Source organism: Malania oleifera, chromosome 2 (assembly GCF_029873635.1).
Source record: "Malania oleifera isolate guangnan ecotype guangnan chromosome 2, ASM2987363v1, whole genome shotgun sequence".
NCBI lineage: Eukaryota > Viridiplantae > Streptophyta > Magnoliopsida > Santalales > Ximeniaceae > Malania > Malania oleifera.
Window position 1 is genome coordinate 83,311,331 of NC_080418.1, and position 19,543 is coordinate 83,330,873.

At 38.4% G+C, this 19,543-nt stretch overlaps 1 protein-coding gene across 1 annotated transcript; it reads left to right on the forward strand.

Moving 5' to 3' along the window:
* Window positions 1–2,394: 2,394 nt before the first annotated feature.
* Window positions 2,395–3,342, forward strand: LOC131148268 (uncharacterized). Its single transcript, XM_058097989.1, has 2 exons — window positions 2,395–2,904; window positions 2,986–3,342. Exons 1-2 carry the CDS (start codon window positions 2,395–2,397, stop codon window positions 3,340–3,342), a joined length of 867 nt encoding a protein of 288 aa, XP_057953972.1.
* Window positions 3,343–19,543: the final 16,201 nt, after the last annotated feature.

Genomic DNA, 19,543 nt, shown 5'->3' on the forward strand with positions numbered 1-19,543 from the left:
CGAGTCCCTGCGTATAAATAGTGGATTTCTTTCATTTCTTGCGGAATTCTCTGCATGTTTTCTCCTTCTCTCTCTCTCTCTCTCTCTCTCTCTCTCTCTCTCTCTCTCTCTCTCTCTAAAATTCGGCACTATCACCTTCTCTCTTCAATTTTGGGCCAGATTTCCGTCGGTTCGACAATGAGAGGCCACCGCGACACTCATGGAAGAGTTCTCTACAAATATGCTGGAGTGGATCATCGGTGGGACTAGTTAGGAATTCATCCCAAATTTAAGGAAAGGCTTTTTATGTAAAATTTGGCTTTACCCTGGTTGTAGGAAATATTATATATGAAGAAATACTGAAGTTTAGTTATGGGAGATGTGCTTTTCAGGACGTTGAATGGGGAACCTGCGGGTGCAGGACTGGTTATTTTAGGAGGCTTTTCAAGAATTAGGTAAGGGGAAACATTTTATAATAGATTTTTAGTAATTATTAAAATGACTAATTTTGGGTAAAAATCCTACATATACAGGTAAACTTTTCTGAACCAAACTGATATTGAAAATACTATTTTAATTATATAAGTATGAAATTGGAAAATTTTGTGTGGTTGAACCCACTTTGATCATTAAATGATTGTTGAGCCTAGTGGAATGAGGAAATTGTTGAGATTGTGAATATCATTTGAATGAAATTCGTGTTTGGTTGAATACACTGATTGGATTGTGAACATTATTTGGTTGAAAATACTGGATGATTGAGTATACTGTGGTATTTGCGTGGACATGGTTGATTGGTCAGGTTTGTGATTGATCTGTGGTGTGGTTCATGTAAATGACGATATAACGTTGGCAGTGGTACGAGGAGGTCATTATATGGATGTTTATACTGGGAGGTAAACATTGGCAGTGGTATGAGGAGGTTGTTTACCTATTTATCATGAACGGGGTGTTTGTTTTGTAATCTGTGTTGTTTGAGCAATCTTGTGTGGACATTTATAATGTGCTTGATTAGTCTTGTGTGGACCAGTTCTGCGTGGACATTTATACTGTGCTTGATTAGTCCTATATGGATATTTATATTGTGGTTTGATTAGTCCTGTGTGGACATATGTGTTGTATGGATCCTGTGTGGATTAATTATGATGTGGGTGTATTTTTGGAATTTCGTGAAGTGATTGTGTTAGCAGTGTACGACTTTTAACTAATTAAGTATTTTGGGTAAAGTAGAGTATTCCACCCGAGAACTTGCTGAGGAAGGCGAGTACTTTGGTAATTATTTATGGCTACGAGGGTAGAGGGTAGAGGGAAGTCACTTGTATGGGCGGGTGATCTTCCCCATTCTTGATGTCTTTACCTGGATACATTACCCGAGGGCTTACTAAGAAAATTGAGTGCCCTGGTGTTAGCACTAGAGCAGAGGGAACCTACTTGTATAGGCGGGTAGATTTCTCTATTCTCGGAGATTAACAATAAAATATTAATGGTTATGATTAGGCGAATGGATGATAATGACATTGACCATTATGTGATTATGGGCATGAAACTTGGGTTACTTGTGGACTGTGTGTGTATTCCTGAGATAAATATTTTAAATTGTATTATAAACACTTTAACCACACACTATTATAAACTATTTCTTCCTTACTAAGAGGTGTCTAACCCCGTCATATGCTAAATCTTTTCAGGTATCCAGGTGATCGGGCTTAGATAGCTCCAGGGCGGGGTAGTTTTGTGAGTTAAATATAGTAGATCGGATATGTATTTAGTTTATGTTTTATATATATTAATTATGGTTCTATAATATGAAGGATTAGGTTGTAATTATTATGGATCAATGTATGTAAATATAGCACTCTGGTATTTTCTGTTGAAGATATTTATTATTTTCGCTGTGTGAATGGTATCAGAGGTGCGTGTCGATCTTTTAACGCACCGGGCCCCATGTGGTGGGTCTGGGGCATTATAGTTGGTATTAGAGCATAACGGTCTTGCGGATTTTAGGAGGATTAATACCAGAGTATAGGTTTGAATTGAGTAAGGGTAGGAATGGGTAGAATAGAGTATCGATAGTGTTTGAGGTTGTTTCGTAATTCAGAGGCAGAAATCCCTTGACGGACATCTGTGATTTTCTGAATCAGTCGATGGTTTCAAAAAACCACGGTAAATCCATTGACGGTGATGTTTATAAGTTGTGAAATCGAGATTTGGAATCTAAATATTGGAAGTTCAAATGATTATTGATAAATGGGTGTTGGATATTTAATTAAGGATGTGGATATTAATTTGGTTTTCCATTACGATGTGTACGTCATATATATAAAGATGTGGAGATTCTAAATTGCCTTTGTTGTACATTTATATTCAGGGATGGATCCTAGAGGCAAGGGCGTGGATGAAGGAGGAGGAAGCGATATGGGAGCCTCCAGCGAGGACGAGATTGACACCTATCGGCTATTACGAGGAATAGCTTGTCAGGTTAGGGAAGAAATGAGACGGGATTTTGGGGGAACAAGTTATCCACCAGTGCACCAGAGTTGCACTATTAACCAATTCACACATCTGAAACCCTCGTCTTTTGAGGGTGGCACCAATCCAATAAAGGCTGAGATGTGGATGCAAGAAATGGAGAAAATTTTGGTAGTATTAAATTGTACTGAGGAGCAGAAGGTCCTCTTTGCCACCTTTAAGCTGGTCGGAGAAGCCGAACGGTGGTGGCATGCGATGAAATTGTTAGAGGAACAGCGGGTGGTACCAATAGCAATGACCAGGGTCATTTTAAGCAGGTCTTCTATGACCAATATTTTCCTGCCACCACTAGAAATGCAAAGGTGGAAGAATTTTTTCAGCTTGACTCAGGGACGCTTCACTATTCAGCAGTACGCCGCTAGATTCTTGGAGTTGTCTCGTTTTGCACCTTCTGTGGTTCCAGATGAATATTAGAAGGCAAGGTGGTTTGAGAGGGGCCTGAATCAGAGGATCCATGAGCATATGGCGTGTTTGTAGATTCAGGAATTCACGGAATTGGTGGAGAAAGCTACGGTGGCAGAGTTTAGTCTACAGAGGAGTACAGAGGCTTTTGAGCGAAGGAAAAGGCCTGCGTCTCCACGATCCCAATCAAATGTCAAGAAAGGGTTGTGGAGGGGAGATAGAGATGTTTTGGGCCAGGGGTCAGAGAGAAAGGATCAGGGACGGCAGGGTGATTCGTCACGTCCCCACTGCCCTAGGTGTAATCAGCGACATTGGGGGGAATGCCGAGGCAGGAGTGTTATATGCTACAGGTGTGGCAAACAGGGTCACATTGCTCGGGAATGTCGGGAACCGCCAAGTAATGCACTTGTACCAAACCAAAATCAGAACTAAAGGAACAACCCAGAGCCTCGCGGCGACGAAGGTTCGACGTGAGTCTACATGTTGGGTACACCCGAGGAGGGAAAGACTAAGGACCCAGGTAATATGCTTATGTGCAATATGTTCACATTAATATGTGTGTTAATTTTGTTTGATTTTGCATGATTTGATGTTGCACATGTTAGAATTGCTTGGGATTTGTGAATAAGGTTAATTAGCTTAATGGTGTGTAAATGGGCGACTAACTAATTTCAGGGACAAAATTATTTTAAGAGGGGGAGAATGTAACAACCCAGGTAATTTTTAAATAATTTAAGATAATAAAGAAGATAGTAAGGAAGGAAGAACAAATTCAAAAAGGTGACAGCAATCGTTCGTCGACAAACGGATTGGTCTCGTCGATGAATATTCTTCTGAGCTCGTCAATGAGGGTATGTGTCTCGTTGACGAGGAAATACCGAGAGGGGGTTTTTCACGAATTGAAATTCGTCGACGAGTTCACTATTTTGTCGTCGAATTTTGTACAGGACTCGTCGACAAATCGGCGTGTCTCGTTGAGGAGTCCCTGCGTATCAATAGTGGATTTTTTTCATTTCTGTGAGAATTCTCTGCATGTTTTCTCTCTCTCTCTGAAATTTGGCACTATCACCTTCTCTCTTCGATTTCAGGCCGGATTTTCGCCGATTCAACAATCAAAGGCCACCACGACACTCCTGGAAGAGTTCTCTACAAATCCACTGGAGTGGATCGTCGGTGGGACTAGTTAGGAATTCATCCTAGATTTAAGGTAAGGCTTTTATGTAAAATTTGGCTTTACCCTAGTTGTAGGAAATATTATATACGAAGAAATACTGAAATTTAGTTATAGCAGATGTGGTTTTCAGGACGTTGAACGGGGAACGCTGCAGGTGTAGGACTGGTTATTTTAGGAGGCTTTTTAGGAATTAGGTAAGGGGAAACATTTTGTAATTGCTTTTTAGTAATTATTAAAATGACTAATTTTGGGTAAAAATCCTACATATACAGGTACATTTTTCTGAACCAAACTGATATTGAAAATAATGTTTTAATTATATAAGTATGAAATTGGGAAAATTTGTGTGGTTGAAACCACTTTGATCGTTAAATGATTGTTGAACTTAGTGGAATGGGGAAATTGTTGAGATTGTGAATGTCAATTGACTAAAATTCGTGTTTGGTTGAATACACTGATTGGATTGTGAACATTGTTTGGTTGAAAATACTAGATGATTGAGTATACTGTGGTATTTGCATGGAGATGGTTGATTGGTCAGGTTTGTGATTGATCTGTGGTGTGGTTCATGTAAATGACGATATAACGTTGGTAGTGGTATGAGGAGGTCGTTATATCGTACCTAGTATAACCATTATATAACGTTGGCAGTGGTATGAGGAGGTTGTTTACCTATTTATCATGAACAGGGTGTTTGTTTTTTAATCTATGTGGTTTGAGCAGTCCTGTGTGGACATTTATACTGTGCTTGATTAGTCCTATGTGGACCAGTTCTGTGTGGACATTTATACTGTGTTTGATTAGTCCTGTGTGGATCAGTCCTGTGTGGATATTTATGTTGTGGTTTGATTAGTCCTGTGTGGACCAGTCCTGTGTGGACCAGTCCTGTGTGGACATATGTGTTGTATGGATCCTGTGTGGATTAATTATGATGTGGGTGTATTTGTGAAATTCCGTGAAGTGATTGTGTTAGTAGTGTACGACTTTTAATTAATTAAGTATTTTGGGTAAAGTAGAGTATTCCACCTGAGAGCTTGCTAAGGAAGGCGAGTACTTTGGTAATTATTTATGGATACCAGGGTAGAGGGAAGCCACTTGTATGGGCGGGTGATCTTCCCCATTCTCGGCGTCTTTACCTAGATACATAACCTAAGGGCTTACTGAGAAAGGTAAGTGCCATGGTGTTAGCACTAGAGCAGAGGGAACCTACTTGTATGGGTGAGTAGATTTCCCTATTATCGAAGATTAACAATAAAATACTAATGGTCATGATTAGGTGAATGGATGATAATGACATTGACCATTATATGATTATGGGCATGAAACTTGGGTTGCTTGTGGACTGTGTGTGTACACCTGGGATGGATATTTTAAATTGTATTATAAACACTTCAACCACACACTATTATAAACTATTTCTTCCTTACTGAGAGGTGTCTCCCCCCATAATATGCTAAAACTTTTCAAGTTATCCAGGTGATCGGGCTTAGATAGCTCCAGGGCGGGGTAGTTTTGTGAGTTAAATATAGCAGATTGGATATGTATTTAGTTTATGTTTTATATATATTAATTATGGTTCTATAATATGAAGGATTAGGTTGTAATTATTTTGGATCAATGTATGTAAATATAGCACCCTAGTATTTTCTGTTAAAGATATTTATTATTTTCACTGTGTGATTGGTATCAGAGACCCGTGTCGGTCTCTTAACGCACCGGGCCCTGCGTGGTGGGTCTGGGGCGTTGCACTTATAGACAGGGTGAGTATTTTGAGCTAGGGATGTATGTTACCCCTAGAGTGATTTTTTGTTTTGGAAATGGGTTAGACCTATATATATTACTCTGGGTATTTGTATTATGGATGGTTTGTAATTATTGACTTCCACTGTTAGGATTGTTTATATAAGTTTGACTAATTTCCCGATACCTGTTTTGGGTCAGGTTATGCTGATACGGTATCAAAGATTCTGATGTGGCCAATGTTTGAGTATTATTGATTATATATAATGGTATGAAAATCAAGATGTCACAATTATATTGGGCTGCCCAACACTCAATGCAGCTCGGGCTTTGACCTCCACCTATCACTTGAAGGTAAAATTCCCTACCCCACACGGAGTTGGAGTGGTGAAAGGGGATCAGACGGTGGCACACAACTATTATGTGATGGCGTTGAAGGGGAAGACAGAGGCATGGGAGACGCTAGCAATTAAAGGTCTAGGGGTAAGAGGGGAATACCCACAGATCAGCACATTAGATGAGGATCTGATTTGTATTCCAATAAATAGCTACTAGGAGAGGTGCATTCAAATTGGAAGCCAATTACCGGAGTCATTAAAAGAAGAGCTGATCTGATTATTGGGCGAATATGCAAACATCTTCACCTGGTCAACCGATGATATGCCAAGAATCGACCCCGCAGTTATTGAGCGTAGATTGCAGGTAGTTCCAAGACATCAACCTATGAAGTAGAAAAAGAGGAGTTTCACCCTAGGATGAGTCAAGTTAATTGAGGAAGAGGTAAGCAAACTTTTAAAAGCTAACTTTGTCAAGGAAGTTAGTTATCCGGAATGGCTCAACAATGTGGTTATAGTAAAAAAGCCAAATGGAAAATGGTGGACCTGCAACGATTTCACAGACTTGAATAAGGTATGCACCAAAGATAGTTTCCATCTTTTGCGGATCGACCAGTTGGTGGATTCCATGTCTGAACATGAGCTCTTAAGCTTCATGGATGCATACTCAGGTTACAACCAAATTGGTATGCACCCTCAAGATGAGGAGAAGACTTTGTTCATCACTAAAAGGGGGTTGTATTACTACCGAGTGATGCACTTCGAATTAAAAAATGTAGGTGCAACCTACCAAAGGCTAGAAAACATAATATTCAAAGATTTACTAGAGAACACCATGGAGGCTTATGTTAATGATATGCTAGTAAAAAGTCTAAAGGTGAACAAGCATTGCAGGGTGTTGGCCTTTCAAGGCTTAAAATCTTGTTTTGATGATAACAAATCAGAGGAATTTAACATATTTGGTTAAGTGATGATATTGTAGGACTCAAGTATGTGAATACAAGATCAAGTGCACACAAGGATTATTGAAAGTTTATACTCCAAAGAAAGAAGATCTCATAAAGCTTATACTATTAAAGCATGGATATAAAGATAATTTTATGAAGCTTAAAGTGAAGTGAATTTGGAAGTCAAGATAGACTCAAGAAGTCTCATGTAAGCACTTCAAGCGATTTCAATATGGATACATGAAGCATTTAGGTTAATTTCTTGGACCTGGATACCTTTTAAAATACCTGAAAAATATTTTCATAAGGTCAAAAGTTATTTCAAAAAGGTTAAAATTATTTTTGGAATGAAAAGCACCAAAACGGGATTCTTCCAAATTCACTTATTTTTTATACATCTACATTAATGAGCATTTTTTATCTATCAAACACTCCTTATCTTAAAAAGTGTTTAACATAAAAGTTGTGGGATTTTCTCTTAGCTTTCTCGTACAACTCGCATCTCACTCTCTTCCCAACTCTCATTTAATTTTCAGCTCATGCAAACTGCGTGGTTGGATTTTAGTTTTTTTTTTTCAGAATAATTATGTGAATTGGATATTAAATAAATTGAAGATTAATTTGACTTTGGGATTACGAAAACCAAAAAGGGAGTACGTTGGTTAATCAATATTTATTGCGAAAACCATAAGGGAGTACATTGATTGGTTAACACCCAAGACTCATTAATTGAAAGTTTATTTAAATTCTGAGTTTTTGGAAGAGTGTTGGAAATTTCAATTGTGCTTCATATTGAGAAATCAAATTTACTAATATAGGGTTTTTTTATCAGCTACATACTTAATTTACTTTGAGTTACTCAAGTGTTGAATTCATTCTATATTGTGGCTTGTGTTTTGGTTATCTTGGTTGGATTGAATTAAATTGCGGGGTATTGAAATTGGTATATTCATTCATAAAGGTTTAGAAGCAAGTAAATTTTCCACTGAACTTGGGTTTGTAAATCAACTTTGTATGTGCATTTGCTGAAACTGAAAAGAGTTAAGAAAGAGTAAATTAAAAAGGGTATAAAGAAATTTTAAAATCCCAATTCACACCCCCCCCCCCTCTTGGGAATACACCTTCCTTTTCACAAGGATTTGAGAGGGGCATTTGACATGCTGCGCAGGTACAAAATAAGACTAAATCTTGCTAAATGTGTGATTGGTGTCTCTGTAGAAAAATTTCTAGGGTTTATGGTGACCCAGAGGGGGATAGAAGCTAAGCTTGATAAAATACAAGCATTGATGGAGATGAGGGCTCCTCAAACAAAAAAGGAGGTTTAAGTCCTCAATGGAAGGATTGCCTCGCTGAGCATGTTTGTCTCCTATTCGAGAGATAAGTGCTTGCCATTTTTTAAAGCATTGCGAAAGATAGGTGGATTAGAATGGGGAGAGGAGCAAGATAAAGCCTTTGAACAATTGAAGCAGTACCTTAGCTCTCCACCCCTTTTGATGATAGCAAGAACTGGAGAGGACCTTTACTTATTCCTAGCCTCTACTCAGCATGTGGTAAGTGTAGTCCTAGTATGGGAGGAAGGTAGACAACACAAGCTCATATGTTACATAAGCAAAGTGTTATGCGGAGTGGATATAAGTTATATGACACTAGAAAAGGTAGCCTTTGCTATCATCTGTGCAACCCAAAGGTTAATACCCTACTTTCAGGCACATAAGATGGTTGTGCTGACTAGCTAGCCACTAAGGCAAATCCTTCAGCAGCCGGAGACCTCAGGAAGGATGGTAAGGTGATCGATAGAGTTAGGGGAATTTGACATCCACTATAAGCCAAGGCCTACAATTAAAGCCTGGGTCTTAGTTGATTTCATGGTGGAGCAGGTTTGTAAAAATTTGGAGGAATTGGACATTTGAGTGTTGCACATGGACAGGTCGTCAAATGGGTCCAGAGGAGGAGCAGGCCTAATCCTTAAGACCCCAGATGGTTCTGAAGTATTGTTTGCATTACGGTTGGAGTTCACAACAATCAATAATGATGTCGAGTATGAGGCCTTGCTAGTAGGGTTGCAACTATAGGTATCTTTTGGAGTGGAAAGGCTTTGGGTCTCAAGCGATTCCCAGCTAGTGGTCGAGCAGGTTAAAATGCAAGTTTGAAGCTAGAGATCAAAAGATGAAGAGATATCTTGTAAGAGCACAAGAATATATCTAGACGTTCTCTTAATTTACCATCGAACACATCCCCCGAGCAGAAAATACAAAAGCTGATGCGCTGGAGAAATTAGCCTCTGCTTCAAAACTAGATTAAGAGAATGATGTCTACTTGAAACGAATTGAAAAGCCAGCTTATAAGGAGCCTAAGAGTAATGTAGCGATAATAAAGGAGAATGTGAAAGACAAAAGGACCGTCTTGATACAGCACCTTTGAAACGGGTCCCTGCCAAATAATAGGAAACAATCCCTAAGTAGAAGGAAGACAACCAGGTACACAATTATAGGCCAAGAATTGTATAGGTGATCCTTGACATTGTCGTATTTACAATGCTTAGGCAGTAAAGAATGGGAGTGTATACTGAGGGAAATTCACGAAGGGATATGGAGGAACCATTTGGCCAATAGAGCCTTGGCCTACAAAGCACTATAGCAAGGGTACTATTGGCTCACTATGAGCAAAGACGTGATCAAACTAGTAAAAAGGTGCAACAAATTGCAAAAGTGCGTCAGCATATAATAGTTGCCAGCCAGTATGTTATCCCCTTTAAGCAGTCCTTGTCCTTTCACTCAATGGGAACTGGCATTCTAGGGCCGCTACCACAAGTAGTTGGACAGCGAAAGTTCTTACTGGTGGCTATCAACTACTTCACAAAAGGGGTAGAAGTGGAAGCTCTATTCTATGTAATAGAGCGCAACATCACCAAGTTCATATGGGCTTCGGTGGTCTGCAAATTTGAAGTACCGTGGGCCATAATAACAGACCATGGGTGGCAGTTTGACAACAGCCATTTCAAAACGTTTTGCATTGATCTTGGCATAAAGTTGGTCTTTACATCCGTGGCACATCCACAAAGCAATGGACAAGTAGAAAACATGAATAAAACGATTTTGCATGGCCTAAAACACATATGGAATCATCACAAGGTAGGTGGGTGGAGGAGCTCCCATATATCATATGAGCATACCATACAACTTGGTGAGCATCTATGAGGGAAACTCTTTTCCTGCTCGCCTTTGGAGCAGAGGCGGTCATCCCTGTAGAGATAGGAATCCCTTCCTAGTGAAGAAAACATTTCAATGAAGAAGGGAACAATGAGGAATTAAGAGTAGAGTTAGACTTGCTGGAAGAGAAGCAAGACCAAGCCTAGATCAATGTTGCAGCTTATCAACAGAGGGTAGCCAGATATTACAATGCCCGGGTTAAAATGCAAACTTTCAAAGTAGGGGATTTAATCTTAAGAAAAGTATGACACAACCCTACGGAACCTAGGCCGAGTAAGTTGAAGCTGAACTGGGAGGGGCTATATTAGATAGCAATAGAAATCAAACCAAGGGCATACACATTGAAAGACTTAGAGGGAAAGGAAATTAAGAACACATGGAACTTTGATTTGCTAGAAAAAGAATTTTCATAATTCTATATGCTTCAAAAGCAAATTACATGGTAATAAAATTTCAATTTCCATCCCCAGCTTCGCTACCTTCTCCATCATCCTCTTCGCCCTCTTCCCCTGATGGAGGACTCTCATTACCATAATTAAGTGAACAAACTCCGATTAGGCTGAGATCAGGATACTTAGTCCCGACCTACTCTCGGCACCTTCGGAAGCTTTCTTAGTACGATTGGGAGTTTTCATCCACAAATTGGTCATAATTTTAGTAATTTGATATTGCAATGCTAGCAGCAGCAATAGTGGCAGCACTAGTAGCAGCAGGGAGCTCTTCGCTTTGAATCTGAATAATATTCTTTTGGAGAGCCTTCTCCTGGATAGCAGCATCATTTTTTAAACCCACGTTTAGTTCCCTTGCCTCTATGGAGACCCGATACATCTCGGCCACCTTATTTTCTATAGTAAGGTTTATGGCTGCTAGTTGAAAATAGCAACAAAACCATACGTATGTAGTAATGAGTAGCAAAATAAACATTTACACATGTCAAAAGGCTACCCGGTAAGTAGTGTAGTAGGCAGATGCAGCAAGGCTTTCGAGAATCATCATTTTCAACTCATAAGCATCCTCCGAGTACACATTGCATCGGAGGGCAGCACTAGAAAGCCCATGGTCATGCAAACTTGACCCCTCAGATGCAGCAGCAACGAGTGGAAATGCTTAGGAAGGGAGCTCATTATTTGTCGCAAGCACATCCTCCATCTCAGTGGACCCGCATGGTGAGCCATTTTTCTTCTTATTGTCTACCTTTTGCCTTTTCTTTTTAGAAAGCACGTTCTCAAAACGATTCTAGTCCATGCTTAAAAAAAGGGGGTAAGAACCAGATAAAACGGGTATATAAATTACCGCAAAGCTTAGAAGAAAGTAAGGCAAAGGCCAGTTGAAATAAGACTGAGGTTGCATAGTACAAGGATTCGCTCCTTGAGCAGGTCAGAATGGGGAACGATCCCTTGACAGACCCGAGCTCGGAGCTCCCCAAGGATGGTTTGCTCCATGGAAAACAAAGAAGGGAGAATGTGGTGCTGCTGAGCTGAAAAGGAAGGTAGAATTAGACACAAAGCAGGTGGATTAAAAAAAATATTGGGGGATAGGATTAAAGATATCACCATAAAAAGGGGTTGACCAGACCCAAGGCCCATGAAAACTCAGCTCCCTAGATGCAAAGAAGAACCTGAATTTCCAATTGTGGATAGATGAATTACCAGGGGCGAACAATTTGAAATCAGGGAGGCAATTGAAGTAGAATACCTCCTCATCTATTGTGTGTTTTCTCATCTGATAGCAACACCAAAATAAAGCAACTGAAGGTTGGTGGCCCTTACAGATGAAGAGAGTGGCAAAAACACACTAGGGTAAAGTACAAGTTGGGGGCTAGTTGGTAGGAAGCTACGTTATAAAATTGTAGTACCTTTGAGAAAAAAAAGTGGAAAGGTAATTAGAGGCCAAGGTCATTATAGTTTGTGTATAGGCAGGTCTCATTGGGACTAGGCTATTAAGCAGACTCAGAGCTAGTGGGCAGCCTAAGTTGAATATTGTCTAAAATGAAATACGAGCGGCGCGAGTCATGCAAATCTTTGTGGGTTAGGCGCAACCTAGCATTACTTATACTAACTAAGGGCATGGATTAAGCCTTAGAGGACTCCATCAAAAACGAAGGGATAGACTTCAAAGAACAAGAGGAAAAAGAAACTTGTACTCTTCCGAAAGAAAGATTGAAAGGTAAACTTTCAACGATCTGTGAAGAACATTTGAAGAATATGTGAAGAACGCATTAAGAACACAAAGAAGGTTTGAAGAACATATGAAAAATGTATGAAGAACGTATAAAGAACAAAGCAAAAGTAATGTGCATACAAAGACAATGCCGAGGAAAACAAACAAAAATAGAGAAACTCCAAAATGGGAGGATGGAAGGGCATACCTAGCAAACGCAAGAGAAACTTCATTTGCAGACAAGGACGGAATGGACAAGCAGACACCTTTTATAAAGCAAAGTTGGCACGAATCTCACCAATCACACATCGCAAGAAGACGGGGATCACTAGAAGGCGCGAATCCCCAAAAAAAGCACAAATCTTGAGAAGGTATGCAACCCAAAATAGGTACGTATCTCAAATAGGTGCGTGCGGACATGCTTCCCAAATAGGTGCATATCTCAAACAAGCACACATCCCAAGAAAGGTACGTATTTAGAATAGGTGCATATCCCGAATGGACATGCACCCAAACAGATGCATACTCTAAATGGGCCCGTATTCCAAATTGGCACGTACTCCAAACGAGTACGCATTCCAAACAAGTACATACTCCAAATGGGCATGCATCCCAAGCAAGTGCTTATCCTTAAAAAAACAACTACAAGCCCCAAGAAAGATCTCAGATCCTAAAAATATGGCCCAATTGATGAGCAAAGTTCATGAGGCCTCAAGACAACCCAAATATATAAACACAACTTATGAGGTGAAAGAGAACTGGCCCAACTGATGAGCAAAGCTCTTGAGGCCTCAAGATAGCCTAAACAGATGAGCACAACTCATGAGGAAAAAGAGAACCAGTTCAACTAATGAGCAAAGCTTATGAATTCTCAAGACAGCCCAAACAAATTAGCACAACTCATTAGGCAAAAGAGAACGGCCCAACTGATGAGCAAAACCTCATGAGGCCCCATGACAACCCATATAAATGAGCATAGCTTATGAGGCCCAAAGAAATGACCCAACTGATGAACAAAGCTTATAAGACCTGAAGATAATTTAAACATGTGAGCCAAGCTCATGAAGTTGTTCAGCTTAGAGAGTCAGCTCAAAGAGTGGCTCGGATTGAGCTGGTCAGATTAAAGAGTCGCTTGGACTGAGTTGCTCACCTTAAAGGGTTGCTCAAAGAGTTGCTTGTTTAAAAATTGCTCAAAGAGCTACTTGGTTTGAAGTTTCTCGAAATTAAAAGTACCTTAAAGAGTTGTTTGGGTTGAGATGCTCGGCTTAAAGGGGTGCTCAAAGAGTTGCGCATGTTAAAAGCTACTCGACTTGAAGCTACTTAGCATAAAGAGTACCTCAAAGAACCATTCAGACTGAGCTACTCGGCTTAAAGGGTTGCTAAAAAAGCTGCTCGTTTTTAAATTGCTAAAAGAGCTACTTGGCTTGAAGCTACTCGACATTAAAAGTAAAGAGCAGCTCAAATTGAAGTTACTCGTCCCAAAGAATACCTTAAAGAGCTGCTCGAAAATGGCCAAAAGGTTGCTCAGTTCAAAACTGCTCAGCCTTAGAGTTGCCCAAAAGGCTACTTGAATTGACATTGCTTTGATTAATGTTTCTTGAGCAGATTCTCAGTTTATTCCATCCAAACAGCCGCTCCAAAATATATCAAAACTTCGAATAGAAAACAAATCGACATTTAGTAGATCGACTCGGACAAGCTGGTTACGCCACGGATGACTCCATAGTGGCTTGAACGAAATCAAGGTGGCTTAGATGAGTAAAAATCAGCTCGACAACGAACAAATCGGCTCGGACGAGTTGGTTACGCTACGAATGATTCCATAGTGGCTCAAATGAAATCAAGGTTGCTTGGACGAGTAAAAATTGACTTAGTACATAATAAATCAGTTCAGACAAACTGGTTACGCCACAGATGAGTTAATAGTGGCTTGGATGAAATAAGGGTGGCTTGGATGAATGGAAAACAACTCATCAGCAAAGTACGCGACTCGAACAAGCCTACAGCGCTGCAGATGAGTATAAAGTGACTCGGATGAAATTAGGGTGGTTCGGACTAATGGAAAATGGCTTGTCAGTAGAGTATGCCACTCGGATGAGCCTGTAGTGCCACAGATGAGTCCAAAACAGCTTGAATGAAATTAGGGCGGCTCGTACAAATGGAAAATGGCTCGTCAGTAGAGTGTGCGGCTCGGATGAGCCTGTAGTGCTACGGACGAGTCCAAACGGCTTGGATGAATTAAAGGCAGTGCAACCAGAACTCTTATGCGGCTTAGACAATACCAAAGCGAAAGACGGATATTTTTCCAATGACACTTAAAGCCTTCAAACTTTGAAAACTAGTTTCAAAGATTCAAAACTTGGGGGGCAACTGATATACCCCAAAAATTTCCTCATTAAAGAGGGAGACTGAAATTTGACCCACTCATTATAATGCTTTCTATAAACACGCGATAAGATCAAAGCACTCATTGATGGGGGTAGTTACAAAATCGCCCAAGTCAATGCCAAGGTTAGAGCGATTCACGCCTACACAATAATGTGCTTATAAATGTCATATCACCACTATAGAAGGGGACATGGAGAAGAGGTAAGGGCATCTCATTCAAACTCATTATTTACTGTTACAATAAACCTCTCGACAAAATCCCTTCCTTAGGCATCAGAGTGATCCCTCAGAGTACACCCCAGGCCCTCCAAGCCATTCATACTCTCTCTTTTTTTGGTGGTTGTGATCGAGGAACATCTCAAAGATCATTCAATTTTATTCAGGAACACCTTTTATAATTACGTATAACCCCAATTGATGGAGCGTTTAGGCCTTGGGCGAGTCTATAAAAGGCACACACCAAGAGAAGGTAAAGGACATGGTCAATAAGACTTTGGAGGCTACTCCTAGATGTTGTAAGATATTTTATGAAAAAGGGGAAAAAAAACTATGATTACATGACCTATACACCATCTTGAGACTAACTTGAGCATCCTTAAAGGCCATTAGTGGCCATAAGGGGTATTCTAATTAAGCTATTTCCTTTTACTTTGGGTGCAAGTGATTGTGATAATTAGTAGGCGTGAAGATTGGGTTTGATATTTGGCATCAATGGGTTGGAACTTTAGGTAGGAGAACCTTGTTTTACAAGTGATAATCCTTATAACCCAAAAAAAAAAAGGGAATTGGTGGGAATCTCAATTGACCCCTATATGCCAAGGAATACCTGAGGCTCAACACCTAAGGAGGATTAGAGAGAGAGAGAGAGAGAGAGAGAGAGAGAGAGAGAGAGAGAGAGAGAGAGAGAGAGAGAGAGTTTTGGTGATGATAATTTGTTGTCCAAGTTAGTTTATGGTGATGAAGAAGGAACAAAGACTACTTTGGTGAGCCATTATGCACACTAAAAGTCAAGATAGTTTTCCATATTTAAGTTTGTGCTTGCTTAATTCCTTATTTAGAAAAGTGTGTTAATTTATTTAGATATTTAATGGATGTTAATAATGTTCATTTGTATTTTAACCCCTTCAATCAATTGGTTATTGTTATAGTCAATTATGCACAACTAGCATTTATGCACTTGATTTCCTAACCTATTTTGAGTTTGTGGTGATCTATGGTAGACTACCTTATTTGTCTTCAAGTCAATACTATCCACATTTACTTTATTTTCATTACCTAGCTCTTATAGTTTCAAAGATTGCACCCCTTTCCCTGCAACTAAACCCCATCAATCGGATCTTCTATATGAAAAGCTCTATACTGATATGTGCCAGAAAACTCAAGGAAAAAGGTAATTAATTCAAGTCCTTGCCATTATATATAATTGAATTTTTTTTTTTGCCATTATATATATTTGAAATTTTTTAGTAATGTAAACATCAAAAGGTTTTTTTATTCTCATGAAACTTCACCTTCAATAATCAATTTTCTTTATTATGCAACTATATTATTTGTGTGTTTTTCCACCCTAACCATGTAAACTAAAATGTGCATTAACAATATTTTTTATGAAGAGTTAGTTCATACACTCACACACAACATAATTATATTACTATTTTTTCATCCTAGAGAAGGTGAAGCTCGAAACAAAAAAAAAAAGAGAAATATTACGTTAAAACTCTCCAAAGTGAGTGGTGCACAACTCCCAAGAGGTCACCAAAGAATAGAAGAAAAAGGGGTGGTTAAATGTCAACATATCTATAGGGAAGGAAAAAGAAAAGTTACAGATTGGCTATCTAACAACACCATTTATCTGGGTATTAATTAAGTTGCATATGCATCTAGCAGCCCCTGCAAAAAAAAAATAGCATATTAATTAGAATTACATGAATTTTTTTTTAAGACAATAAAAAAAATCCCTTTAACTAAAAGAAAAAAAAAATTCATCTACAAGAATCTTGGGACTTAGTAGGATATAACTTGAGGAGATATAACATATTTGATAGATGAGCTTTGCTTGTAAATTGATAGATAAGTTTTGCTCATAAAATGATAAATTAGCTTTACTTTTATAAATAATAGATGAGCTATGCTTATAATTAACAGATAATATTTGCTCATAATTTGATAGAAAAGCTTTGCAACATACAAGCTTTACTTATAATTCATTGGTGAACTCTACTTAAAATGATACATGAGCTCCGCTAATAATTGACATATGAGCTTTGTCATAAAATGATAGATGAGATCTGCTTATAATTGATAAATCGGTTATAAGGAGCAAACTTTTAGGGCCAAAAAGACCAAGATCTAAGGAAGTACCTTATAAAGCTATGATGACTAAGCTTTATAGGGTTGTCTTATAGGTATACGAAGGCTAAGACCCACCAATAACCCAAAAAAAATGTGGAAGCAACTCTCTAGATAAAGGAGCACCTAGGCTCAAAGGCCTAAAAGGCCCAACAACTAGAAAAAATATGGGAGTACCAATGGTTAAAGCCCCATAACAAAAGAAGTAAAAGGAAAAAAAAATTATGTATCTTGACTTTAGGGTCACACAATCATTTGCACCTAACCTCAAAAAGACTTTCTTTCAAGCTTAGGAGGGGGGAGCATCTAGTATACGTGAAAAATACTTTATGCTCCACGTAGATTGAAGGTCATTGATTATGGGAAACTAATTTTCCTTCTATTAAAGAGGAATATTAAAAGGTGCAACTTAAATACGTCCCCGTAATAGTATATAACCCTTGATTGATGGAGTATATAACCATGATGCGACATTTAACTCATTGGGCCTATAAAAGGTAGACAGCAAGTAAGAGACGTGTTTCAAAAGGATTTTGGAGGGTACTCCAACACACTTCTAACATATTTCATAAAAGATACTATGATTACATAACCTATACACTATCTTGAGATTGACTTGAATGTCGGAGATTGCTTGAACAAAGGCCACTAGAAGTATTCCAAGCTATGGGGTTTTTTTTTTCTTGGTTGTAGGTTATCGCTATATTTTTTGGATGCAAAAATTAGGTTCAATTTTTTATGTCAACAACTTCAATGCTATTAGTAATTATAAATAAGAAATATTTAAAGATAATCATATATTTATTACTCAGTTAATTGTCTGAAAGTAACCATTATACAATCAAATGTAAAAGATTTGATTTCAAAACTAAGTTTTTATAGTGACACATCCAATATATTTTTTAGTTTATTTAAATATAACCCGTAAAAAATGGCAAAATACACTAACCTCTCCTGAGGTTTGGAAAAAAGATAGAAACCTCCCCAGAGGTTTCAAAAATGGCACAAACCTCCTCAAAGTTTTAAAAATCTCAATGACCTCCCCTAAGGTTTGTTAAAAACATACAAACCTCCTCTTGTATTTTGCAAAAAGACAAGTTTTTTTTTAGGGGAGGTCTATGTCTTTTTGGCAAATCTCATGAGAGGTTTGTGACATTTTTGAAACCTCAGGGGAGGTCTCTATTTTTTTTTTGCCAAACCTCAGAAGAGGTGAGTGTCTTTTGCCCTAATTTAAATCCATTACTAAAATTACAAAATTATCATATTTTTAGTAAATATTTTGGAAGTAAATAAGTGAGAAAATATTCACTAAAAATGATATAAACTCCTCCAATAACGACATTATTTTTTTTATAATAAGAAAATTTTTTTGACCGAAAAAGTCATCCGCAAGAATCTTGGAACATTGTAGGCTATCTCTTAAGGTGATACAATATATTTAATAGATACGTTTTGCTCATAAAATGACATATTAGCTTTACTTTTACAATTAATAGATGAGCTCTACTCATAATTGATTAATAAGTTTTGCTCATAAATAGTCAGACAAATTTTACTCATATAAATAACAGGTGAGATTTGCTCATAATTCACACGTGAACTCTGCTTGTAAATGACTCATGAACTTTGCTCATAATTGGCAAATGAGCTTTGTGATAAAATGACAGATGAACTTTACTTATAATTGATGGAAGAGCTCTAAGGAGTAGCCTTGTAGGGTCAAAAAGACTAAGCTCTAAGGATTTTCCATGTTCGTCTATGATGGCTAAGACTTAAGGGGCCATCTTACAAGTACATGAAGACTAAGACCCCAACAATAACCAAAAAAATAAGTGGAGGGTGCATTGACTCTCTGGATAGAGGAGAACCTCGGTTCAAAGTCCTGAAAAGGTCCAACAACTAAAAAAAAAAAGGTGGAGTACCACAACTCTAGAGCCTAATAACAAAAGAAAGAAAGGGAAAAAAAGGTATATCTTGACTTTAGGGTTTCAACAATAGTTCACTCCTAAGTCCTAAGCTCGAAAGAGTTTCTTTTAAGCTTAAGAGTGGAGACATTTGATATGGGTGAAAATACTCTGTACTCCACATGGGCTAAGAGTCATTGATTTAGGGAGATTTATTTTCCTTATATTAAAGAGGAATATTAAGATGTGTAGCTTAAATGCCTCCCACAATAACATACAACCCCGATTAATGAAGCATAATCTTGATGGGGCATTTAACTCTTTGGGCATTAGGGGAGCCTATAAAAGGCACACACCAAGGTAAGAGGCGCTCTAAGAAGGTACTCCAATGCACTATAAGTTATTTTATCAAAAATAATAATAATAA